Source organism: Varroa destructor, unplaced genomic scaffold, assembly GCF_002443255.2.
Source record: "Varroa destructor unplaced genomic scaffold, Vdes_3.0 BEIS01000001.1, whole genome shotgun sequence".
NCBI classification, from domain to species: Eukaryota; Metazoa; Arthropoda; class Arachnida; order Mesostigmata; family Varroidae; genus Varroa; species Varroa destructor.
The window spans coordinates 66,477,982-66,503,693 of record NW_019211454.1 but is presented as its reverse complement, the minus strand read 5'-3'; the positions used below and the strand labels follow the sequence as shown (position 1 = coordinate 66,503,693).

The window sequence follows — 25,712 nt, the reverse complement described above, 5'->3', positions numbered from 1 at the left end:
TATATATAATATTTAAGTCAATTTCTATGGTACTCACGACAAGTAAATGTCACTTATGTTGTATTCCTGAGGCACAACATTGTAGTTTATATATATCTGTAGCAATGGAAACATCGACTTAACAATTCTAAAATTTGTTTAAAAGCGCCTACTTCGCACATTAATAGAAATAGATCCCGTCGATGTGGTTCGTACAAAGTCTTCTGTGTTAATTCGACTTGTTTTGTCTCTATATGAATACTTTCCGTGTTTGGTTGACACGTATTGCCGGGTTTTACTGAACTTTAGGCAGGGTAAAATATGTTGAAACTCAAGGCCGAATTCTATGTTGGATTTGCTAACAAATTGCAGCATTTTTCATATCAAAATTATTAACCCATCCTGTATTGTTGGAGGCGAAGATCTTTAGATTTAAGCAGACGACACTTTTGTTTTATATGTGCACACCTCTAATTTTTCCAGCGATATTATCAACGGGCAAAGGATGCAGCTGTCCAATACTCAAATTTGCGCGAGAGCTTCCTTTCGAGTCTGACTCCAGAACAGCTTCGAGAGCATAAAAACATGTCCGTCGAAAAAAAGCTGAGGCAGTCCAAGAAGAAGCTTTCCGCGTTAGAAAAACAGCTCGAAAAACCACTTCCTCCACCTAATGCTTATAGACTTTTTGTTCGGGATATGATGCAGAATTCAGTAAGTACTACCGCCAAAAATGTAATCAATTCCATTTACCTCTCGAATTATTCTGTACGTACCTCAAAAAAGTATAGTGGAAACTCTGTAAAAATTGAATTTCTATGTCATCTCTATTATGCCTCTAATCCATGGTTGAATGCGTGTCGTACCGCTACCAGAAGGAATTTGAATATTTTAGAGCTATCACCCATTGTTGGAAATGGGCGCGACGTTTAAAGTATGATTATACCTTATTATTGTGGCTCTATGGAAATCATCTTGAAAGATACGCTACATTTGTGAATGTTTATGATGTTGCCTTTGTGGTAATCAGACTTATTTTTCAGCTTTCGTTATCACTGCGTCTACATAAACATATTTAGAAATTGTATGTTTCCCCTTTAATGGCATATAGTTAGCTAATCTTGTGTATTGATGGGATTAAGGTGAGAGACAATTAATTTTTGTCGTGAAAGCGTCGGAATCGGAAAAGTATCTACCAAAGTAGAGAGACTGCAGTTTACCGGGTTTCACCGGGAGTTGTTATTTCGATGATTTTCTACGATATATAGATCTATTTTTGTCATTGTCGATTCCTCTTGCAGGACAGTGATAGCACTGTGATTTCCAATGTCGCACCTCAATGGAAGCTGATGTCAAATGAAAAAAAACAAGTTTACGTAAGTCGGGCTAATAAGGAAAAGGAAGCGTACCAGAAGAACTTAGAGGCATGGACCAAGCGTATACAGAAATCGGCGCATGTAGAACAACTTGATGTCCTTAAGGATTCGATTGAGCAACTCAAAGAGAAGTTACGGTTATCCAAATAACAATGGGAGGCGGAGCTCTGCCAGGCAGCTCTGCTTAAAGCGACATCAGGTCAGCAAGCGGCACTAGAAGAAGCGGATTTTAAAGAACTCGTCAAAGAATACAAAATAATGGTTGATACTAGAGAAACAGTTAGTCGTTCAGTGGACGAAGACCTAAAAGAAATTTGCAAGTTTGAGGCTGCCAAGCGCATTGTGTACGTGAGTAAGCCGAAGTCGACAACGCGATTATTAAATAACACCGCTACTACAGGGTCGCTGATGAAAACAAATTTGAAAGTGGCAGTAGACAAGAAAATGGCAAATGTTACAGTTGTCCAAAATAACGTTGCCTTACCCGATGTTGACAAAAGTAAAACTAATGTTACGATTTCGGCGGAGGAAAGTATTACGGACACTACCGATATGATTTGCAAAGATAAGGTGACAATGGATAGAAAAGATCATCTAGTATGTTTCGGAGTCTATATAACGCCCTACAAAAGTACGCAGAAGAATCAACGATGTGTTGCTTTCATAGAGAATCCTGAAAAAAAAAAAATTCTAGACTCAAACGCCACAGTGACTGAAAATGTGTACCACAGCATGGATGTGAAAAGCACTATGATCACAGCAGCCAATATTTTACCTTATGAGAAAATAGAACCAGAAACTTTATTTCAGCGATCATTCGGCTCCCCGATGAATTATGGTAGTAGTGAGGCGAGTTTTCCTAAAGAAGCTACATTTAAGATCCTCATTGGAGATTCAGTTGACTCGGTGTCGGAAAATAATATATCAGGAACATCAGAAGATTTGGACGTCACTGCAGAGTTGGCCATGTCATCTGTCGAAAATTATGATATCAGCACTGAAGTGGTACTTAAAAGAAGTATTTCTTTCACTTTAAAAAATAACGCCCAAGACTCAAATATTTCAAAATTAGCTAACAAGTGCATCACAACCCTTAACCAAAACTCCGAAAATGTCCCGGACGACCGTGTCAAGCTTTCGGCAGGTATGAGCTGCGATGCAGTACTACAAAATGAAGGAACATTGGATAAGGGAATACCTAAACAAAAACCAGACGGTTCGGTCATAGAAGGTGACTCGTATTCTAAAACTTCATCAGAAGATTCAGAGTCTCCTGAGGTAGTGGGGTGGCACCGAAACGATAAAAATAAGGAGCTGATGTTGCATTCTTTAGACCAAAACAAGCCAACTGATGAACTGTGTGAGGTCACGTCGGAAGTAACTGTTTGCAGAGGTTTAAAACAAGCTTCAAACATTTTTCGAACTCAATTTGAGCATCCGTTTATGAATGCTTACGTCAGGTCAGCAAGTGTACAATGGGATCCAAACTTTGGCGAATTATTAGTCAAATCTCCGTTTCTACAGGCGGGCCTTGACGGAAAAGCTTTGAATATGGAAACACCTGGTAAAAAAACAGACACCGCAGTGTCTAATGAGAGCATTTCTGATACGATGCTACAAGGTGCCAACTCCACTGAACTATCAGTAAAGCCATCTGTCCCTAAAAATTTGTGGTTTGTATCGTTAATTAGAGAGCCATTTGATCTCAACTTGTGCCGAAGGGAACAGCCAATCTACAAAATAGCTAATCAGACCGAAGATACTTTAGCTAAGCAGGATACGTCTACGCCAACTTCGAAAGGAATGTTTTCTTTTTCTAATACGTGTATCGATCAAAAGCCTCATGTTTCTGTTATACCCGTTTCAGCCTCGCCTGTCGTTCATGAAACGAAGGAGTCTACTTCTGCGCCCTTAGACGAAGCAAATTCGAAATCGGTAGGCGACTCAGTATTCGTAAGAACGTCGTTGTCTTTACCATCATGGCATACTGTCGTCTCTGCCGTTTCGTCATCAACTATACATACACAGTTTTCAGGCCTACAAGTCCGCCGGGTTCCAAACTATATTCCTCCTCACGCCAGACGTCTGCACGAACGTCTTGTCGAGACGGATATCAGGGCCCTTCAAAAGATCTCATGGCACGACAAAGCAAATATGTATATCCTAGCTCACTACACTAAAATGATGAATTCGTCGTAGTTCACAACCAACCGCTTCACAAAAATCGCTTTGATCTAGATGTTCGCTATTCAGCAGACGCTGTCCGGCATTATGTAGCATACTGTGTAAGAAAGTCTTAATTTTCTTTGTAATTTCTCGTTCGCTAAGCTAAACAACTATGTAAGCCCTCCAAAATGCACGTAGCACATTATGTATGTCAAATAAACACAATAATGAAAACAACCTGTGAATATTTTTTAGCAGATTCTAGCAGGATTATAATAATAATCATAACAATAGTGTGACCTTGAAAGATTCCGCCACTTTGTGTAATACCAAATGGGCTGTAAGTTAGACCCACTCAAAAGCCTAATTAGATTTAATCCGAGTAAATTTAAATTGTCTTGAGCAATGTGTGTGCGGGGTACTCACGATAAGAAGAAATACATTGAGTTACTCCGTACGCGCGGCCTTCTTTGATATCATAGTTATAATAAGAATTTAATTCTTGGATCGCTTCCTCTTAAGCCGAGCATATAACCGCATTCTTAGCGCATACTTTGAAATGTATGTAGTGTAATATTCGCTGTTTTATGCAGTTCATGATTCTTGTTAATGGATTTACTATTGGGTGAGCATACACAAGCTTGTTGTTCTGTCTCTCGTAAACGGCGTAGGTCCATGTTTGCATGTATGTACGCTTTTGCATAATAAGAGTGTTAACATTCATATAGACTTAAGATTAACAGAAGATGGGATTCTAGGATGCTCTTAATTGTGAATCCTGCGAACTTATAAGCTACTATCTGATTATATTACACATTATAAAAGAATGTGTCTTTCCTTGAACTATTATTCGCATACAACACATACGTTCCGCACTATATGAGAATGTTTTTCCCTTTTTAAAACCCATCGATCATTTTTCCAGTACCTTTGAGGATTATGGCACTCCAAATGCAATTACGATTCGTCCGATATTACGAAGATTACTCATCCAGCGACGCCAGCCAGTACTTCCAGTTGAGAAACACGGGACTTCCTCAATGCGGAAATTATTTCATCATATTCTACACGATGTGTTATAATATTTTTTATATTTTGTTATTTCGGTGCTGTAATTTCTAATTCTTTGTGCTTGTTGGAACACAACGTTTTTGTTCTCAAATAACGAATAGCGTACATTAGAATTTTCAGCTAGGCTTAATGTCTCATTGTAAACTGCAAAAACTTTTCCTGAATAGCGGAGATCTTGGCTTCACAACATGCCAAGCATTTTTTTTTATGTCACGATCAGGGAGGGTACATTATTATTTGGTTCGTATTTTCTTATATTTCAGATACCACATAAGTCTTGATTGTACAGTCTGAGTGTTCACCTACCTATCAGATGGTGTATGTATAAATGTTAGGTTTGTTTTTCGTGAGTTTGGGTACCTATCTTTACAATCCAGGGAGAAAGATCCTGCATGCGGAGGTCTCAAACCTGAATTTTTTTACTTGCCATCATAACTGGTAGTATTGGGGCCAAAAGCTGGTGCTACGTGAATTATAATGGATACGGAGTCCGACAGAATATGATGTAGCTACTCAGATAATGATATTTTATTTGTTTTGTCCGGCTCTTATACGTTAGGATTTATTTTAGATCGCGGCTCGCAGCACGAAACAAAAAAACATCTACGCCCGAATTCAAACGCAGGCCACCACGCATCACTAAGCTTAGCAAGCAAACACGTTACACACTGCGCTATCACAAAGAGGAATGTTAATAGCGCTAGTATTTACGATCTTTTTTAAATATATCGTCTTCACCATGATGTCGTTTCATGAAGCCAAGCCTGCATATGAAAATCGTTAAAAAAAATCCCGGCCGTTTACTAAATAGCCTATATATCAATACTAATATCACTTATGTCACTGCTCATACTGTTTTAAGAAGCAATCAAGGATTTAATCCAGCATTTTGCACCACAACTGCATTCGTTACATTTTTAAATTTTAAATTTGGAAAGATCCCGTTAATACTATACGGAGGCTGAAATAGGATTAGACTGATTCTTTTCAGTAAAATTTCATTTTATTTTGAAACGTATATAGAAACACACCTGATCCAAAACGCGTTGAACGTGAGGTAGACAGACCAATTTACAGTGCTCACCATATACTGGTAATGTATAAAAAAAGGCAAGGGTAGCTTTACATTACGGTCATACAGTGCACTTTTGCATCGCCTAGTACTGTTTTAAAACCTATAGGGCGTTTCGAAAATAGAGATCATCTAGGTAATGAATAATGCATTCAGTAAAGGGTCGACAAGCAGGATTATTTGGCTCCGACTTCAACTGTCGTCTAAGCCAGATTTGATTTTTCTATGATTGATTCTTGTCAATCATGGTTACTTTCGCGATTCTCCAGTGTTTAGTTTATGATATGACCACGTCGGAGAATTTGACGAGAAGTGGTGCGGTTCTTTGTGTGTGTACTGCCACGTTCAGATTTCAGGCAAAACGGAACTTCTGGGACTTGATTTTAAAATTTACCGTTTATTCCTTGATATAATCGTATATTACATAGAATGGACGTGAAATTGCGAAGAAAAATCTGCTTTGCGTCTTTTACCCAATCCAAAGGGTGCGAATGGCTTGTCATCTCTCTTTTGTCATTTATTTTACGTCACGGTGTTCTGAAATCCGCTCACTAATATCGCCTATTCTCGGAAAACTTGCTTTGATAGTAACTAATCATATTTTAGAAGACCGAGCTAGAGATATTTACGGATGCTTCCTCCCTGATGGAAGATACCCTTTCTCCTTTTGGATACCTTTTATATCCTGGTCTTCGTTACTTCTCTGCACTGGCATGAGTAGACGAATTGCAATATAAATGCTAACTCGGTAACAGCACGACTGGCAGTAGAGGGTTGTTGACTCAAGGCTAGGGGTTCGTTGAACAGTTTCTCTGTTTCAAACGAAGCGGAGCGGCAAAAGGAGCAACCAACTTCTGTTAGGCTTTGCCGATTACTTTTGTAGGAATTAGGACACCGCAAGCCGAAAGCCAGTCATAGTGGTCTCAAATAGGAAGCAGAAGAATCGGACACAGCAGAGACAGGAGTGAGAATGGAAGCTCGTGCCTCCATCTTATTATACGTAAAGGAAACGAAGCATAGCCATTTTCCAGTCTGTCGCTTGGCTATCTCGGGTATCTGTGATATCGGGTGTCGAGAATTAGTTATCAATGTAGCGTTATCCTAGCAGAAAATTGCTTGTTTCGATGAGGTATGTGTGAGCCATTCTTATACTCAGACACTCTACTATTTTTGATTTTAGTAACAATGAGTTCTATGAAATGTCTATGTTTAATTTTTGCGCGCAAAAAACATCTAGCTAGCTTAAAAAGAAATGACTGGTAGTCATTTCTTTTTAAGCTAAATTCTACTAGCTATGTCTTGTTTTGATATTAAAACAAATCGTGCTTTAATTCTTGATCAAAAACACCATGTTTGTTATAGTCAACTTCCCTAAGGCCACACGGGTTTTAGAAATAATTTATGTCAATTCACGACCTTTTCCCACTATGAGCAGGAACCAAATTCTGATCTCGCATTTTCAATTAACGTATTCCATATATTGATAAGTTACTATCAGTGAAAGCATCGGTGATAACTTTGAATTTCCATGGTGAGAAGAATAAACTATGGAGCTGTTGACGACAAACCTAGGAGCACACATTCATTTATTTATAAAAGAGACGGTGTATTGTAACCGAGTCATTTTGACCGGTCTACAGGCGCTGATCGCTAGAAAGATTACTATCACAAATAATATTTAAACAATCGTGTATGTCTTCATACACGATTGTGCCTCGTAATACGATAGTGTCCTTCTAGACAATATTTTACAACTGACAAGTTGGAAACAAAGAAGTGTACCCTGCTTTTATTCACTAGTATCCAAGCTCTATCTTGCAGAGCATAATATTTCTACCTCAACTAATATAATTGCCAAAGTTCCTTCAACAAAACAATACAGGTGCACTGTACAGATTAATATCCATTATATATATATCACCATATCGACTTCAGTATGTACTTACTCCAGCTGTTTTTTCCCTTATTCTCGCTGTAACTTACTTCTTCAGCTGAACTTGTAGCATAGATGCACTGACACGCATAAAGCTAAATACTAACCATTTGTTACCTGAAATATCCTAGCTTAATAAAAAATGAAATATCTCGATCCAGGCAGGTAAGATAACATACAGTCGTTTATTTTCGTAATCACTTTCTCACTGTTTTCAGTCATTATGTTGTTATTGCTGTTGTAAAAGGGGCAACTAGCCCGGACTTTGCGAATTCAGGTAAGTAGATGGAGATAGTAAAGCGTACATCATTCGACTGTTTTCGAAGCAGCTTTTCGGTCATTGGTTAGCTGGCAGTTTCCTTCGTAAGCATCAAGGTATGCTTAGTTGCACTCTATTAAAAACATACATAAACAACCTGCGCATGGACGAACGCATACTTTGCATAAATTGGTTCAGCTTGATTTAATAAAGGTGCATTGCATATGTGTAATGTATATTTGATCCTCCGTTAAGTTGCTTGTTAGTTCTATGCAATGTGAGCGTCTGTGGACGTGTGAGTGGCATGCAAGCACAACACTTATGTCTGTGCGTGTTTTTTTCTAGCAAGTGATGCTGTTTCAGAGCTTAATGTGTATCCTTGGGAGAAACAAAGTATCTGTGCATTAGCGCTCATAAGGCCAGTTGGTAGATCTGCGATGGGCGGCATGCCAGACACGATGTCTTACCTGGTAAATGCTGTTAGTGGAGGCGGTAGAATTTCACACAACGCTACAAAAATCGCCTATGCAAAGGGGCCATCACCGATATGAGCAGGAACAGCAACAACAATGGCAAAATCAAAACGGGGAAAGCTGCAAATCGGTGCGAGCCTCAACGGTTCTGTGATCCTGGCCTTTCGCTAATAGTTCACCATCATTACTGTTAGCTCAACCGCATTGACATAGATTTTACGTACAATAGACAAAACCGAAGGAACGACAGTACTTACTCTCCAGATAGAATTCAGAGCATCTAGCCAGCAGATTACGTAAATTATCATACAGTAGCTGCTTTTAACCAGACCGACCATATAGCATGTATTCTCTGTTATGGCAAATTAAATCATTACAATTTATTAATAACGTTTGCTTGGTGAGCAAAATATCTATGGGAAAAGATAAAATCAAATACGTTACAGGTAATCTCACTAGAGCCAAGTAAATATACGGGAAAATACAAAATCTATGCTGCTTTTTTTTTTTCGAAAACAAAGAGACATGGTTCAGAGGTAGATTCAGCTCCATATAAATCTGAAAACGCAACAATTCAATAAGAAGATTAAAATTATATTCATGAATTTGCCAATCCCTCAGGGGGGCATCAGTCAAAAAATGATACCACACACGTTTCATTTAAACGGGTACGTAAATACCTTCCTGTCTTACTATGTTCTTAAAACGGTACCGGGAGAAAAACTCATTTGTTACTTAATAAAAGCTCCGTTTCCACGTGTGGCTTTTCAAGATTTCGCATATATTTACTGGGACGTGATATCGGCTGCGTCATTAACTATAGCAGGCACCATTTAATTAGTTGGTAATTAAACAATCTCGACATGACCAATACCAAACATAATAGCCGTATGCATTCATTTTCAGCTTCTGCTTATTCTTATCTTCGGACTTTTTTTTTACTAGCCGTTGCACACACAGCGAAGCATCGTAACATTCTCAGAACGCCCCATCATCTTTCATAGCTGGGTCCCGCGCATCTGCTCGTGGCGAACTCTGTTGACGACCATCAATATGCTGCCGCTTGCAGGTTTAATCCTTGGGACTATCGTTCTTTCCGTATTTAGTTTTGCCTCTTGCCTATGCACGATGTATACATGCATGCAACAATAAACACTCGTCAAGCGTACATGTACAGCTTAAGACCAAGCTTGTTCGCTGAGACAACAGGGCATGAATTCTCTACACAACTATCAGCAGGAGTGGTTTAATTCGCATAAATTTTCTTTACCACCCCTGACTAAATCCCTTCTCCCACCGCTCTAATTCAGCTAAGTTACCTAACTAATAAAGCTACCGCTGTAATAGTAGGCCTAGCCACACGAATAACTACGACGGGTAGAACGAATTGTGTTAGTCGGTACATGCAAGTCGCATATATCCAACTTGAAACACAAAACACATATGCCAGCATTGGCGGCTATCACTGCAATCATTACCGGTAGACATCCAACAGCAAGCTGCACAGCCGGTACAACAGCGGTAAAACTCTAACAACGCGCTGAGAGAGTACTAGTGCGTATTTAATAGAAATCCATATATGCCTTAGCATAAGACATGCAAACAACGTGCGAACTGTATCGTTGCTACTGAATGGCACGAGTCGCTTTTTAGGTCGGTTTTGGCCTGTGGCTTCTTGCTGAGGTATTATAGCATTCAATTAATGATATATACGAGTTATGTCTTTTCACTAGCGTTGGCCATAAATCGTAGCCAAGTATCCATGAAGAAATACATTGGGTCAGTGTCGCTGTTCAAAGAAGCTGGCGCGAATGCATTTGATAAGTTGCCAATTGTTATCGAGGTCCATTATGTTCTATTGTAAGTAAGATCGAGGATGGTTCTTGAGGAGGAAATGCGGGATAAAATGTGATAAGTTAAATACTTAGAATCAACAACAAAAAAGTTTTACTAGACTCGATATACAGCAATATTGCATCGATACTTGATCCAAGTGATAGCAGCTTTACGAATATATGGGCAAAGCAGGTAGCCCAGTTTGCCGACCTGTAACCTGTTGAAAATGAAATTGATTTTAAATTCGGCAAAGTGTCATATTCCTGAATTTTAAGTATAAAATGCAAACATAGTATATAAATTGAATATGGCGAATGTTTCTAAATAGAAAATTAGGCCTGAAGTTTGCAGACGTCGGCTAATAAAGCAGTTGCTTGCATTGAGTCTGTAGAGAGATATTGTAATCGAATAGAGCTTCAGGCATAGTTATTTTGATCGCTAGTATTGATCGATTTCAATCAACTTATTTAATTATTATTTTTTAAATATATGCTATTTGTTTTTTAAGTCTTCACAAAACAAAAACAGCAAAATAACTAAAAATTGACATACAACTGAACACTTTTGATAATATGCCGTTGTTATTTTCTGAACCTTAATAAGGCTGGCCGTTTTAGTTCAGATTAGCGTTGTTATACTCCTTATCTGATTTGACTAGCTTTCTCATTATCGTTGCTAGTACCGATGCAACCACTAGCGCACTGATATGTTTTAGACAGGCGAACTGCATAATCTTTAATCTTAATAACAGTGCTGCTTTTTTTTTTGGGAACAGGGGACTTTAGTGCTTATACGATGATGTATAACTGTTTAAACAATTGTCTGGATCCGCGATTAAATTGTAATCCAATAAAACTCTCCCTACTCGTCCATGTTCAGTAATGATGAAGAAAAGGAAACCTGGACTCTTTGTGGTCGTGCCTTTTAGGCATTAACTTGCTAGTAATACAATGTCTTTTCCTGTAGCTGATGAGTACATGGTAGTAGTAGATAGATGCTAGCACCTTGATTAAACTTAGGGAATTTCTAATTGTCAGCTTCGTTAGTCTTTGCCCTTCAGAGAGAGCTAGTGCTAAGGACAAGCGCCAGGTGGTTGCCTGAACGAGTTTCGCTGAAGCGGCGCTGCAGAAAATGAGCATCGAAGGGGTAAATAATGAAAAGGAAAGCTTCACCGGACCGGATTGAAATTGTAAACAGGCTCGCCCAACAGAAACAAACAAATCAGAGTGGTATCATCAAGAAATATGCCTTCGCCTTTAAATTAAAGGCGGTAGCACAAGCCGAGGCGCAAAGAAAGAGGTCCCTAATAGTGAATCCCGATGTACACATACAGGTAGTTAAATGTTTCGAGCTTCGTATTTAAGCTATTAGGCATTGCTGCAGACGGACATGCAAATACACGAAATGAACCCATTTCAGTAGAACAGTGCAGGAAACTGCGAATGGGTTATCGGTCGAAACTCTAAAACAGATGAAATCATGCGCACAGAAACATACAATGACGAAATTGAGCTACGCTTGAGCCTTTCGCTATCGCACTCCTCGTGTCAAGTTGTGTAAGCTATGACTCATCACAAAATTTCTCACAGTCGTTACGTTCGGATGAAAGAATTAGGGAAGGGACAGAAATGCTACCGTTATGCTCGTGGTGGTCCGCCGATCATCTCCTTCCCCTTTTTTAAATGCACTGCTGTTATATGCAATCCGTTCAATGAGTAGAGGGTGCCAACAAAGTCGGAGAATACGCACTGACCCAGAAAATCGAAACGGTCCATTTTTGTCTGCGGATGAATTTGTATGGCCTCTTGGTAATGAGAAAGATGTTGTTTGTTTTGTGAAGCTGGCTGGTGAGCATGAAAAATGATCAAAGATTTGGCTTAGCGAACAAAAGTGTGGGAATCCCTGAGGGCAGCCACTGGTAGATTGGTACGTATTACAGAACTGGTTGATGTAGCTGGTATAACGTTGGATGTTTTAAACCTTGTTGAAACAGACAACAAAATAAATAGCCAAGTTCAATATAAGCAAAATACATTGCATCAGAGACCTAAAAATAAATTTACGAACTATTATTGGCTTTCTTTAATCAAACGGAATCGACGAAAGGTCTATAGATCATGCATCCAAGTAAGATTTTGATGACACAAACCCAGCTTTGAGGAACTAATGGTTATATAAAGTAAACTCGGAAAATTCAATGTTGACCGATCTACACTATGGTCTTGCAAGAATTGTAGTTAGCAATCGGTAACTAGAAATGCATTTTTACTATCCTATCAATGTTATTAGGTATCTTACACACATTTTTACAGCTGAGTCATTTGGTATTTATCTCCAAAAATAGAAAACGTGAAATTCGTTATTGCTCTCCATTATAAATCGATTCCGTTTACCTAGAACATTAAGTCAGTTAAAGATGGAAAACTGGATTAAGTTTATTTTGCTAATTATGCGATAGATAAATTAAAACAGTATCACATATCGTCTATCATTGTATTTAATGGTCATTATATATACATTGGCTCTTTTAATTGTCATGCTGATAGCGAAACGCAGGGCACTATATACAGCATGCCTCACTTATGTATCCTCACTCAACCTCTGACGACATCATAAAGACATCATCAACATTTTGTAACTACTATTACTTGCCCTTTGATTATGTTTGTAAAGAACATAGCTGAACGCAATGTTCATTTAAAAAACTTGTATTTTATGTTTCAAATTGTACTTCCATTGTCCATAATGTTTATGATTATCATACATAGCATAGCCAAGCTCCCTCAACCTCATCGACCCGAAATGCCGCTGAATCAGTGAGATTCGACCAGTCAACGTATATGCTATCAACCTTCAATAAGCAGCTCACTAAAATGGATCGTATTCAAATATATTGGCAGTGTTTCAATAGTGGATGTAATACCAGCACGATGTTTGCTCTTGATACAACCTAATCTCTGTACAACATCTCGAACAAAACAGTGTACATTGCATTGCCTGACATCGCATGCATGTACGGCTACAACAACTCTGCACATGATTCTTTCTGGTCCCTTCGCTATGTGGCAGGTGTTTTTTTGTTACTTTTGTAGATTGAAGCTTATCGCCGATTTAGATGGCGATGTATTGCGAATGAACGAGAAGAAAGTGTGGGAGGGAGCTTCTTTCCCGGCCGAAGAAAAAGCTTCAGAGTCAGTTCCTGGTTAGAGATATGAGGGACCCTATGAATTTAAATGTGTTCTTTCATACAAACTCCATTTGTCGTCCGAACAAATGAAAAGATCAATGCTCATTGCTTATTTTGGCCGCGTATACTTTTCGGCCAGTCATAACTCTTTAGCTAAGCAGCTTAGTTTTTCTGTGATTAAATAGAGAAGCCTGCTTGCTGCAATTCGAGGTTCTGTCCTTTGAGAGTTAAAATATCATCGTGTAAGATGCAAAAGGTCCTATAACATGTCATACTTGCAATACCCTTCGAAAATAATTGTCGACAACATTGCCTATCTTTTGTGTCTTCACCTTCTTCTGTGTTTTGTTGTTTTTATAATCTTAATTTTGTGGCTCGCATCATTATCGGATTAACATTTCGTATATACTTAGTTGCGCTTACGTTTATATAGAGTTAGTTTATCGTAAAATGAAAAGTAAAAATTTTCTTGAAACTAGAAGGACTCCAGTTGTTACAGTATGTAGAAAGATATATTAGAGGTGAAACTCAGTGGCTAGGGTGCATGAACGCCAAAATATGGTTTTGTTTTCAATCAGCAGATCTTACCTGTGTCATATTTCCATTTCTTTTTGTCTTCCAAACCTCAACGCTTCTACTAAATTGGTATATTCCAACCTATCAGTTCTAATTATCTAAACTGGCGAACTCTCAATTCTTATTGCACTATTTATTTCAAACTTTAGATGTACTAATTTGAAAGGTCGTGGTTGAATATTGGTCTGACAATAATAAATATTGAGCTAATAGATCATCATGCGGTGAGATAAGAGAAACACATTTTAACAATTGATAGGTATCGCTTCTTTTAGAAAAATTTGTTCGATCATCTTCTCATCTATCTTATCACTATTGTATTTTTAAAACGATCCTTCTTCAGTACATGTGTGTTCGTTATAATAATGTCACGTTTGCTGACAAGGTACTTTTTCATAGAATTGCTTACACTCACGATCATTTGCATGCCGCACCTGATGTGGTAGCCTTGCCTCAGAGTCCTTCGTAACTTTAGCATGTTGGGAATATATTCCATTCAAAAAAAAAGAACAAAATCACCGCGCTGGCGACATACAGGGTAAATCTCAGCGATCAAATGAGAATCAACTACTTCACTGGCGTGCTCCAGTCGAATGAAGTGGTAAGTTCGCGTGTTACGTTCCGATAAAGCGTGATCCTTTCTTACCTACAAGCCAATGTACGCGGTATCACTCATTCATCTGAGTACCCAGTTGCCCTGCAAAGCTTGTACAAATTCACCTAGGATTTCAACACTAAAAGTTGTTCCTTTGGCGGAGTTTTTCTTCCTGCAAGACGTTGCAAAGAAGCTACATTTTATCTGTAAAGAAGCAAGTTAGGCAATAGAGGTCAGTTTTGAGAAAATCAAAATTTACTTCTAATGAACATTAACAATCTCGAGATGGAACCAATTTCGTGTTACGATATAGCTGGGCGCATAGTTTTTCATTATTACTACATTTTGAACTAGTTTGTCATGGTAATACATGATTTAAGCTTTTAAGCGAGAAAGGTAAGGGTTCTCTGTAGCTTCGCTGCATTGACACCCTTCTCATATCAAACAGTAACGAATACTGAGATGTACCTTTCTATTGTTTACGCCAGATCAAGCAACAACAATTAACATTTAGGTTCATCCGTTTTAGAACATCCTTCGATTTGTTGTGTTCAACTTTGTGATGTGAAAATGTGAGTGTATTAGTAAGGTTTCCCTGGCAACTTCAAATGGATTTCGACAGACTTCGCGAAGACAAGCGTAGACGGTTAGAATATGTCTTAGTACTTCACGAGTCATTCACTCGTGGTTAACTGTGTTATTAGCTGTTCATTGTATAAATGGCTCGTTTCTAGTGAGGTCAAGCTTAAGTGTCCTTGTACCTTTATGTTTTCGGTTTTTTTTTCTTTTTTTTTTTTTAACTATTTACGTACAAAGATACGCCAATCTATTAAAGGAATACATTTAACGGCAAAAACAACGAAACTTGCGGTGCGTGTTAGGCCTGAGCGTTGGAGCTTGCTGCTGAGAATACAGCCATCGATCTGGTGCTGTTCTTAACATTCCATATGAGTCCACTTTCGCCTATTCATAGTATACCCATATTCCATTCGCTATATCTAACAACCAAACTAATGTTAGGCCATATCAGATATTTAAAAAAGCTCGCGGAGGCCATGCTTCTTTAACAGAGCCATTTTCAATTCTGCTACGCTCGAAATGCTACCGAGTTGCGAAATAAGCAGCTGTTTCTCGATAAACTTTCACTCATTTGGTGGTATCCGTTGTCGTTCCATACTATGCAGCGAGTGTTGGCAAGCTGACCAAAAACAGGTCATTGTGCCATACAGACCATATGACGAATGTGTTACACTGCATTTCACTGTAACGAAGAATCGAAATGGGGTTCTTCTGTCGCCCCACTAAGCGTAGGGACAACGAGGACGGGCGACAGGTGAGTCTTGTGAGTTGGACATCTATTTTCGTAGGATTTGATAAACACAAAAATATCTAACCGCTGACCTTAAGAGAACCTAAATGCTGATACAATTACACATATATACGCTCCTGGCACATCCGCTTCGGCGTTAGTTAGGTCTAGGTTAGCTAAATAATATGGACATGAGATATGTGAGAAAACCTGATGTGCGGCTTAGTTTTTTTTTTTCAATGTACCTCCTTATGTTTGTCTTTTATAAAGAGACAAACATAAGGAGGTACATTCAACCTGTACCTGTAAATATATGGCGATGCATGTAGTGGACAATTTTATTATCGCTGTTTTTTTTTCATTTAATTCAATAGCTGGGTTTCCCTCTTTCTTCTAGACTGATCAACTTTATAGCGACCTAAATAGTTGTCTTAAGAATTGGTGCCTTTATTCTACCAACGATGTCTCATGGAAGCTTCCTATCTCGTTGATTTAGTTTTGTCGTCTATTTCTGAGTACGACCAATTGAGAAATTGCTTTTTAGCCATCTCCTTTCGACACTATTCGTACAAATGAGCTAACCAGAAAACACTAAGTCAACTTATTTCTAAAATTTCATACAAGATACAAATTATAATTCAATAATTCATTAAACTTCTCAATTCAGCCAGGGAACGGGTTGGCCCCCGGGGGCAGGTGAATGTATTCCTCCGAGGCCGTTTTCCGTAGGTAATGCAATTGATGGAGCTCGCTTACTGCGACAAAGAACCATTTCTTGTTAAGTTCGTATCATTGCGCCTTATTACTCGAAAGCTGACTAAACTTTTTGCTTTTTTTTTTTAATCTTTTATGTAGTGATGCTTAACTTACATTTGAAGATTTAGTATGACAGCGTCATTGCCAGGACGGAACTCGCAGGTAACACTGAAATATTAGTTAATACAGGCATCCCGCTATTTTAACGTTGCATTTTTCACTGTTTTTTCGGCTCATTTGCGACCATAGCTTATCCATTAGTACTTATCTAATACAATTCAATTGCTTTCTCTGGAAGTACGACACAAATTTATTCCATCAAAAAAAATCTAGGAAAAAAATTTAGAACAGTTTCCCCTCGCGAGCTAAACAGGTCCTAACATATCATAGAAACTGTACAATGCCTATTATTAAGTTACCAATCTATCTTAGCCCTATCTAATTGGCTATTTTAGTGAGCAATGGGATAATTATCAAAAGACATATATATATATATATATATATATATATATATATATATATATATATATATATATATATATATAGGTTTCTCAAGAAGTAGAGCTTTCTTAGCTTAAATATGCATACCTGCCACATATTGGCGACCGCTCCCATCCGTTGTGCTAGTTTTTCTCACACATATCCCACTCACTGTGACGCCCACTTTACGCATGTTTGCTCCTCCTTTGTTGTGGTTGGTGCCTGTGTGAATTTCTTTCTATTTCATTACTTGTATCAGACTTCGTTAAGACGAATCTGACTGAGCCGATCGGGTTATGGCTCGTTCTTCCAAGTTCTCCCACAAACTTTTCTCTCAAAGATTCCTTTTTTCAGTGTCCCTTGACGAAAGCTTTCTTTCATTCAGACGGGGTTCAAATGAATTCATTAGTGGTCCTCAGTGCATTCTTCCTCAATCACATTAGCCTTCCCCGTTGCCGCAACTGTCCCCACTACAAGCATGACCACTCCCTTCGAAGTTCACATACGTGCACGCATGCAGATACCCTCATCTGGCTTCCTTGCGTGGCGTCGCCTTGAGCGTTCGCTGAGGCGAAAGAACCCTTCAGAGTGCATTTCCGGCTCCTACCGGAAGTGTTCGGACTCCTTGCGAAGCTTGAATGGGCGCGACCAGGCGGGTAGCTGATTACGAATGCATAGGACCAGGCCAATGAAACACGCGGTGACCTGTCCTGCCATGAACATGTGAAAATTGTATTCGGAGCACAAGTATACGCAACAAAAACTATAGCTATAATTATTAGAGAAAGTAAGATAATTCAAGGTGACCTGCCTTTAATGGTGTTGGACGGAGAATTTCCAGAAAGAGGGTTCGCAATATAATTTAAGTTTATCTACCTGCTCACCTCGAAGATGTGTATGACTATGGGCTAGCTAGAGATATTTTTTGCCGCTTAGATAGGTGCGATATGAAGTGCAAAAAATTCGTCTTGAAGCTGCAATTATCTGAGCAATAGAAATCACCTGACTTACACAATCCACTCAAAAAAGCTGACTGCTAAAAGAAGTCGTGTAGATGGTAAATCATTTCCGGTAACTTAATCCAACCATTCTTGCTGAGTATATTTAGGGCTTATTCTACAAATGTTATGTATCGAAGGTATTTGGTGTATCTCTTATTTTGTTTTTCTTCAACTCACCAATAGTTCTAGCAACTCACATAGTTGCATAACCAGATCTCTGTTTCAAGGTATCAAATGTTTTAATCAGTTGAGACGCTTTAGAGTTCTTCAAGGGGCATCTGTCTCTCTGTTGCTTGGATTAAACGAACGATGATAAGTGCGAATCAATTTCGAATTTTTGGAACTATTTGATTATTTCGGTGTCCTCTAGTATCACACAATGATGTAAGTCCGAATCGGACATATAGATAGAAATTGCGACGATCCTCTTTCCTTGGCATGAAATTTGTTCTCATTTCGTCGATCACGGCGTTTGCTGTTGTCGCTGTATGTCTACTACCGGTAGGATTTAGTTCCGGTCTATTTTTAATAGAAGGCCGGCTTGCTTTCGGGTTGTCGAAGCACATATTGGCTCTGGTTTGTTTTAAGGCTTTTTATTTTTTATTTATTTATTTATTTATTTTATTTATATATATATATATTATTTATTTAGTTTATTAGTTCTCGAGTAACGACATCGTTGACGTTGTTGTTCTACGCATGCATCCGTACCGAAGTCTGTTATGACCAACGTCGGATAAAGACAGCGTTGACTCACAATTAAATAGACTAACATTAGTTATGTGCTTTACTATACACATATTTACATATACGTGGTTACGAATTTTTGTACGTACAAAGGGCATGTATAATATTATCTGCTGTTTTATATACATACAAATAGCTGCCTGCGTCTTCACACTTAGTGCCCGAGAACTTATTAATGCTTTGGAGACTTTTCACAAGTTATAGCCATGGCCATACACGATTGACACAAGGATGGTTCTGCAGCAAATCGTTCTGCGGTGGAAGTCATTCAGATACACACGATCGGAGCAATAGAGTTTCGAGGTGTAAAATTTGAAAGAAGAATTCGAGTACACCGATAGTTTTTGAGCGGATAGGCAAAAATCTGAATTTCAGATCCGTTAGGAATTCGAATTGAAGTATCCATACAAAACGAATGATTTAAGCGACTGGATGGAAAAGAAGTTTGAGAAAATCGAAGATTAGAATTAGAAAGAAAGAACGTGCAATAATTGTCGGAACGATTAGCGCTAGTAGCCGGATTCACCGGCGTAGACGAGATAGTGCTGCTTTCGTATTCAGAGCTTACAATTAATTATTCGTTAACAATTCTGTAAGGAGAAACAATGACACAGATGGGGTTGCTTAGAAAAACATGTGCTTCTGTTTTCATTTACGAACAAATAATAGCCGGCTCGTACCGACCGCTCTAGGAACATAAGCAAGCGAGCACGAAATCAGCAGGCCATCTACAGCACCGTCTATGCATGATCGAAGTAAATGCGGCCATAGCTTTGGCAAACCACGCCCTGCGTTGTATTGCAAGTTAGGTTCTCACACGATGGAGTGCGGAGGACAAATCAATGCGTCAATATGATAAACTTCACGTAGGTCCAATGAATAAACAAATAAAGTGAAGAATGATGTAAAGTAGGCGAATGTTGAACGATAATATCCAGACTAAAAGTCCTTGATTTTAATATATGCGATTTTTCTGATATTGTTTAGTAAATGAGTTTGTTATCCTTGATGGTAGAACAAGGAATAATTTCGAATTAGATAGGCGCTTTCCATTCGTTGAATACAATTTTTTTTTGTTAATTTAACTTGGTTCATTAACAGTGACCTGTTTAGGCCTTGCTGAAGTGCGCCTTATGAAGTTTTCTACTTATCATTACTGTTAAACTAATGCATCATTGAAACGACTATATAGTAAAAAAAATCAGCGTAGAGAATATCAAAAGAAGCTTTTTAGCATCACAATAAGGTTACTTTTAGCACCAGCCAGCTGCATTGGCTTTTGTAAATAACATTACTCTAAATTCAAAATAATAGCATTTCTTTACTAATTTTTCTTTTCATCAGTCACTAACTCGTATTGCTTGACCTATTTTCACTAGTTGAAACCAGCAAAAGCCGAGAGTAAGCGAGGTAGTTGCAAGATGTCAGATAATATAGTCAATGATGATAATTGTTCTAGCAGCGTTGCCGTTATGACTAACAAGGCAAATTACCTACGGCACACCGCAGTGGAAACGTACGAATAGAAAACACTGACGTCCTCAGCGAGGATGAGGGGATACATTGTGTTTGTTTGCTTCAAGACGCTAATAGCACTGCTATAAAAATGAATGTGTAGCTGTTGTGAGCTAGTGATCTTCGTAAGCATAACTTACATAGACGTCTCTACTTTACACTTTCACCCGGACGTGTCTGGTGAATGGCCAGTGTCAAATATTCACGTTAGTTTGTTCTGTACGAACTTAAAACGTACGCTTCCAGAATTGACGGGCCGAGTTTAAGACCAACGATAGTAAGCGCAAACTTCCAACTGTGTGTGGAGATGGCTGGAAATAATTTGCTACCATAATGCAGATGGTACCGGATAGGGTTCAAGAGCAACTTAGATCATTCGTTTTTACGCGTTGTGAAAAAAACTGAGGGTAACTTCGAACCCCGTACGTCAAAATTTGTGTCTTGTGATGATCGAAATGGCTTCGATCATAGTTCGAAGGAGTTTTTATGCTAGCGCAAGTCAGGCGCGGTCGGTCGGTGTACTCGGTATACCAATGTGGCGGGGTCAGAAAAAACTAGGAACCGATCTTGCTCCAGCTAAAATTCGGGAAGATGGTCGACTCATCTCAGGTGTCGAAACGGTTGTTGGGAAGCCGGTGCGTGATTTTGGTGATCTTGATTTAAGCTCGTACAGCCAATGCGACAAAAATGTTACGCACTATATGGCCAAAACTGCGCAATCTATCAGAAAATCGGTGATACATTGCCTCAGGGAATGTGAACAATTAATCACGCTCGGAGGTGATCACAGCATAGCAATCGGTACCGTCACAGGGCACGCTGATTACGTGAAAGAGCAAGGAAGGTAAATTTCTCTTGATTTTCCGTCATATATATTTTTGATATATAGTATTCGTCAGACATCTTATCTAGAAGTTATGATAAAAATTATATGAGGAGATCATTCCAGTACTCCTAGATACCTATGGGTGAGTACAGAGGCCTTCTACTATACATTGTACTTCGTTTTGCTTTCATTTTTTTAAGGCTGTCAGTTACAAATTTACAAAAAAAAAACCAGTTAACAAAATTGTGATTTTAGCTTATGACTATAACTAATATAATAAGTGAAGAAGATGAAACAGGATGAGAACGATCGAAATTAGTTTTGTCATTGAGCAATGAGTTGTCATTTATGTTTCATAGGTATGGGGGACGGCTTAAAATTGCTATTAGACGTTTGTGTATCTTCGATGTCCAATTAGGGATTTGGCTGTCATTTGGATGGACGCTCACGCCGACATAAACACACCAATGACAACTCCAAGCGGGTCATGGCACGGTATGCCGGTGTCCTTCTTGATGCACGAAATGATGGCTCATTTACCCCGCATAGAAGATTTCAAGGACTGGCCATCGTCGATTTCTGCCCACGCACTAGTCTATGTTGGGTTACGCGACGTTGACCCCCAAGAAAGGTATAAATTAGATCAAGGCCAACATAGTCCCTTTAAACTTCGGATATAAGTTAAACGTGTAGTTAAGGAGGCTTATTCTTGTGAACTGCTTTAAAACGTTTGTATTACGCAGTATGAACTGAGTGAATAGGGTAAAAATATACAATCAAAAAAGGATGATTCTGCTGCACTTCTGGTCTCGACATTTATTTATTTATTTAGCCTTCAAACAAACTAATAGGGTAAGTATTTATTGTACCTTATGAGATTGCAGCTACAGTCAGTATACAACAGGTTTTACTGCAATGTTTCTATTTCGGTGCTCTAAACAGGCTGTGACTGGCTCCCAAATTCATTATGTGACCTTTCAGGGCCTCTCAACGACTATTTTAAAGCGTCTAAACCTGCAAATTTTTAATTGAATATCACATACAATTCCCCCACATAAACTTAAACTGGCGCCTACACTTGCAACTGTTAATGAAAGTTTTAATATTTCTCCCCCGAACACCGATTGCTCTTATTTTAGGTGGTTTTTGGAGAAGCTACAGGTCCCGAACTTCTCAATGCGCGAACTGGATGCCCTTGGCATTCACAAGGTAAACGATGCACGTACTAATGCTGGCTAAAAGCAATTTAAAACAGAGACATCATTTGAATAATGTATTTTCAAGATATTTTGTCATAAAGTTTCTAGTTTTTGGCTACAACTAAAAGTTGTATAAAGTTACAAGGTCTAGCTCCATAAACCGAATACGCGCCATCTCTCCCGGGTAATTTTAACTTCTCGATTCCTGTCAGCTTCCTAATTTTCACGGGCTATACATTATTAACATTATTAGGAAAATTAATCTAGAACAATCGCCGCATTTGATCTGATATATTTATCATTTACAACTCTGTTTCTTTACAGGTAACAGAAATAGCTTTAGATAAGGTGGACCCTCTAGGCCGCAAATCACTGCACGTCAGTTTCGACATTGACTGTCTCGATCCCTTGGTGGCCCCAAGTACTGGAACTCCGGTGCCAGGCGGTATGTCTTTAAGGGAAGTTGCTGTTCTCGCCGAGGCAATAGCGTCCACACACAGCTTGACTGTCTTCGATTTAGTAGAGGTAAACTCTCTCATTGGAAGTTACGAGGACGCTTCGAAGACAATTCAGTCCGCGGCGTTAATTACACGCTGGATGTTTGGAGATGGGCGACAAGGAAATACATCGTCAAGTGGCACTCTCGAATCCTGAATTATGCATCTCGTCATTTGTACAGATAAACGTTCTATCGATGTTTAACCACTAACTACTAGTTATTTAACCTTGCGGATAAAACTGCTACAAGGAACAGGATTCACTGTTAGCTGTATATCGCGTGTAGATCGTCTAATTACGCTGTGCGGCAAAATTTTGTCAATCTTAAACGTTAAAATGGCGGCGGCGGCAATAGGTCCATAAAACGTGTGAAAACGAAGGTCATAATAACAATCATAGCTTAGAAAAAAAGCAAAAGAAAGATAGCAAAAGAAAAAAAGATATATATTTTACAGTTTCATATTCCTGAACCTATTCGTAAAGGAACAAAGGAATCTAATGAGATAAGGGCCATACCTTTTATCTAGCTTAGCGGCTCTAGGGCGTTACAAGTGATCTAGCAGATTTTCAAATTAAATGAGTTTTAAATTAGCAAAGCTAGAATGATCTCTTACTATGCGTTAGAGATACTTTATTGTTTATATACTTGTTCTAGCGCTTTGGGCAGCTTTTGGACAGCCATATATTATTTGTGTTCATATATGTAATTTCTCTATCTTTGGTGCTTGCAAGTAAATCGATAGCGAAATACTTTTGCCCACCAGTTGCCCTTTTAATGACGTTGAAAGCTTCTATAATCACACGGATTTATATGGGAATAATAAGTGATTTGAAGCCCATACTGGAAGTTCGTTTGCTCACTGTGGAAGGTGATTGAGGCATAGCGATGAGATCTGGCGTTCTCATCAAATAATCAGCTTGTGTGCTTTCGATTGCCATGCCAACATAACGGGCTAAATTTGTTGCCCTATTTTCGGCGAGTATGTCCTAGTAGTAAATGTCTATTGTAAATAATATTATGACCTTACGTCCGAACCTGCTCGACACTGTCATCAAATTCGATTTCCTTCCAAGGCGACGCTATTCTCTCGCCTAGTTCCCCTGGTAGAGATTAAACCATGCTTCGTCTAAGGCGATCATAAAATCCAGGCGGGTTTTTTTTGTTAGTTTTAGTTCCGCAAATTGGACGTGGAATACGCAGCACGCATCTCCTGGAGTGAAGTCATCGAGAATCTGTTTTTTATTTAGTTCTCACATTTTCAATATTAAATTTATTATATGTGAAATGCCAGCTTTAGTCGAAAAAGTCTTTAGAATCGAGGCTTTGCTCTTGTCAACATTGCGGCAGTGTATTATAGCTCGTCGGGTTCCGCCATCTGGTTACCTTTCTGCTTCTCTTCATCACTTCAATCTTCGCGCTTCAAACGTTTGCACTATTCACGTACAGTGTCTTTACCAGTCTTCGACTAATTTCCGCAGCTGTCTGGCTTAGGAAAAGGAACTTGGCCACTGAACGTTAATTTTCGAGATTAAAAGATGTTTTTCGTTCTGAGTCAATTTCCTTTGGAGTAAGCTCAAACTGTTTTCATTCATAAGTTTGCAGGAATATTTACCAGCCAAATTTCGTCTGCTAGCGGCTCGTGTTATAAAAGTTACTAAATTTGAATGTTCGCGAGATTCATTTGTAACAGCCTCGTAGGTTTCCTTCATGCAAAATGACAACATCGTAGATGGCGTCCACCGTAGTTAATACTCATACTATTGTACTCAGTACTTAGAATCTACCTGACTGATGGTACGGCTTTCCCAACGCTTGAGGTCAACAAATACGTAAATTAAAAAAAATAGTGGGCCTGTAGCATGCTTGATTTGATTCGACTCTTACCTGCCTTTGAGAAGGAGTTGGCGGATATTGTAGTTACCTAGTCTAATATCTTTGCAAAATTTTTTTGACGTCTCACAGTCATTGAGTGAATAACCTAAATAAACTGAAAGCAACATAAGGAGATTTGTTTTTAATGAGTTGTCTATAGCACATGGTTTAATTAATTCCTTTTATTCTAAATGGTTGGGAGGTTTACATTTTACGAATGAGGCAATGAGATTGATGCCTGCCGAGGCCTGTAGATATGACGATTATGGCGCCTTTTTCAGGCCTAGAAAATAGATCACCTTATTTTTAATTTCTATACTAACGTTTTCCGGCTTCCAGCACTTATTGGTGGACATTGTTTGCATACAATGATTTCTCATTTGTACTTTGAGAATGTTTACCCCTGTCTTGCCCGTCCGATGCCTTTGATACCTGTTGTGTTGCTTTAGATTCGCCTGCTTAGCTAGCTTGCGCCTGACTTCGCATTTTTCTTGCCTCGTTCACCTCTCTCTAAAAATGTTTAAAGGCAAGTTGTAGGGAGCATGGCTTGTTGGAAAATACTTGACAGTTCAGGGTAACCCAAGCCAAAGCAGGCTTCTTCGTAGCTTCAAACGCAACCAAGAGAACACCCCGAAGGCAATCGTCCTGTCGTATTTTCTTGAATGCTTAACTCAAAAGGAGCTGAAAATTCTTGGCTGTGGTGAAATTGATGTCGGTTCACGTATTCATTCCCTTGTAAACCGTCTTGTGAAAGGGAAATAAGCATTAGCTGTAGCTAGGTGGACTACATTCGAAATCTATATGTACCCCATTACACTATATGGCGTGTAATAATAGTAATAGCAACCTTATTGACAACTCTGCAGTTCCAAGATCACATTCATAGATCAATAGAGGTAGCTCTTGACATAGGCAGTTGGGCATCAGAAAAAATGACGAATGAAAAAAGGTAAAACATTTGAGGAAGAGACCAGCACCGTATAACGTA

At 38.8% G+C, this 25,712-nt stretch overlaps 2 protein-coding genes and 2 long non-coding RNA genes across 9 annotated transcripts in view; 3 read left to right on the top strand and 1 right to left on the bottom strand.

Moving 5' to 3' along the window:
* The window catches only part of LOC111245235 (uncharacterized), an 8,970-nt gene extending 7,379 nt beyond the window's left edge, over positions 1 to 1,591 (top strand). Inside the window, exons 6-7 of the mRNA XM_086985811.1 lie at positions 463 to 690; positions 1,278 to 1,591. Coding sequence (XP_086841937.1) covers positions 463 to 690; positions 1,278 to 1,502 — 453 coding nt within the window. The 3' untranslated portion in view covers positions 1,503 to 1,591. The remainder of the gene's footprint in view (positions 1 to 462; positions 691 to 1,277) is intronic.
* Positions 1,592 to 4,449: 2,858 nt separating this feature from the next.
* Positions 4,450 to 9,249, top strand: LOC111243518 (uncharacterized). The gene is made up of 3 exons (XR_002670519.2): positions 4,450 to 6,790; positions 7,813 to 7,871; positions 8,199 to 9,249. It is a non-coding gene; the product is annotated as an uncharacterized LOC111243518 (long non-coding RNA).
* Positions 9,250 to 11,902: 2,653 nt separating this feature from the next.
* On the top strand, positions 11,903 to 24,854 carry arg (arginase). Of its 4 annotated transcripts, none has more exons than XM_022817745.2 (5): positions 11,903 to 12,088; positions 20,575 to 21,172; positions 21,573 to 21,785; positions 22,294 to 22,363; positions 22,678 to 24,854. In XM_022817745.2, exons 2-5 carry the CDS (start codon positions 20,775 to 20,777, stop codon positions 23,005 to 23,007), a joined length of 1,011 nt encoding a protein of 336 aa, XP_022673480.1. In that variant the 5' UTR covers positions 11,903 to 12,088; positions 20,575 to 20,774; the 3' UTR covers positions 23,008 to 24,854. The 4 variants fall into 4 exon arrangements, with proteins under 4 accessions (XP_022673480.1, XP_022673481.1, XP_022673475.1 ...); XM_022817746.2 differs by lacking the exon at positions 11,903 to 12,088 and adding an exon at positions 14,377 to 14,526; XM_022817740.2 differs by lacking the exon at positions 11,903 to 12,088 and adding an exon at positions 15,705 to 15,853.
* On the bottom strand, positions 14,520 to 19,800 carry LOC147758994 (uncharacterized). Of its 3 annotated transcripts, XR_015328810.1 has the most exons (5): positions 19,382 to 19,800; positions 18,244 to 19,065; positions 17,174 to 17,770; positions 16,700 to 16,753; positions 14,520 to 14,724 (listed from the first exon to the last, which is right to left on the bottom strand). It is a non-coding gene; the product is annotated as an uncharacterized LOC147758994 (long non-coding RNA). The 3 variants fall into 3 exon arrangements; XR_015328807.1 differs by having other exon boundaries at positions 17,174 to 17,775; positions 18,244 to 19,800; XR_015328804.1 differs by having other exon boundaries at positions 18,244 to 19,800.
* Positions 24,855 to 25,712: the final 858 nt, after the last annotated feature.

Bases quoted from the DNA above. Each gene is read 5' to 3' on its own strand.
- arg (XM_022817745.2), top strand. From the start codon at position 20,775: ATGATCGAAATGGCTTCGATCATAGTTCGAAGGAGTTTTTATGCTAGC. The intron at 21,173-21,572 runs GTAAATTTCTCT...ATGTCCAATTAG, and splicing joins TACGTGAAAGAGCAAGGAAG to GGATTTGGCTGTCATTTGGA. The intron at 21,786-22,293 runs GTATAAATTAGA...CTCTTATTTTAG, and splicing joins GACGTTGACCCCCAAGAAAG to GTGGTTTTTGGAGAAGCTAC.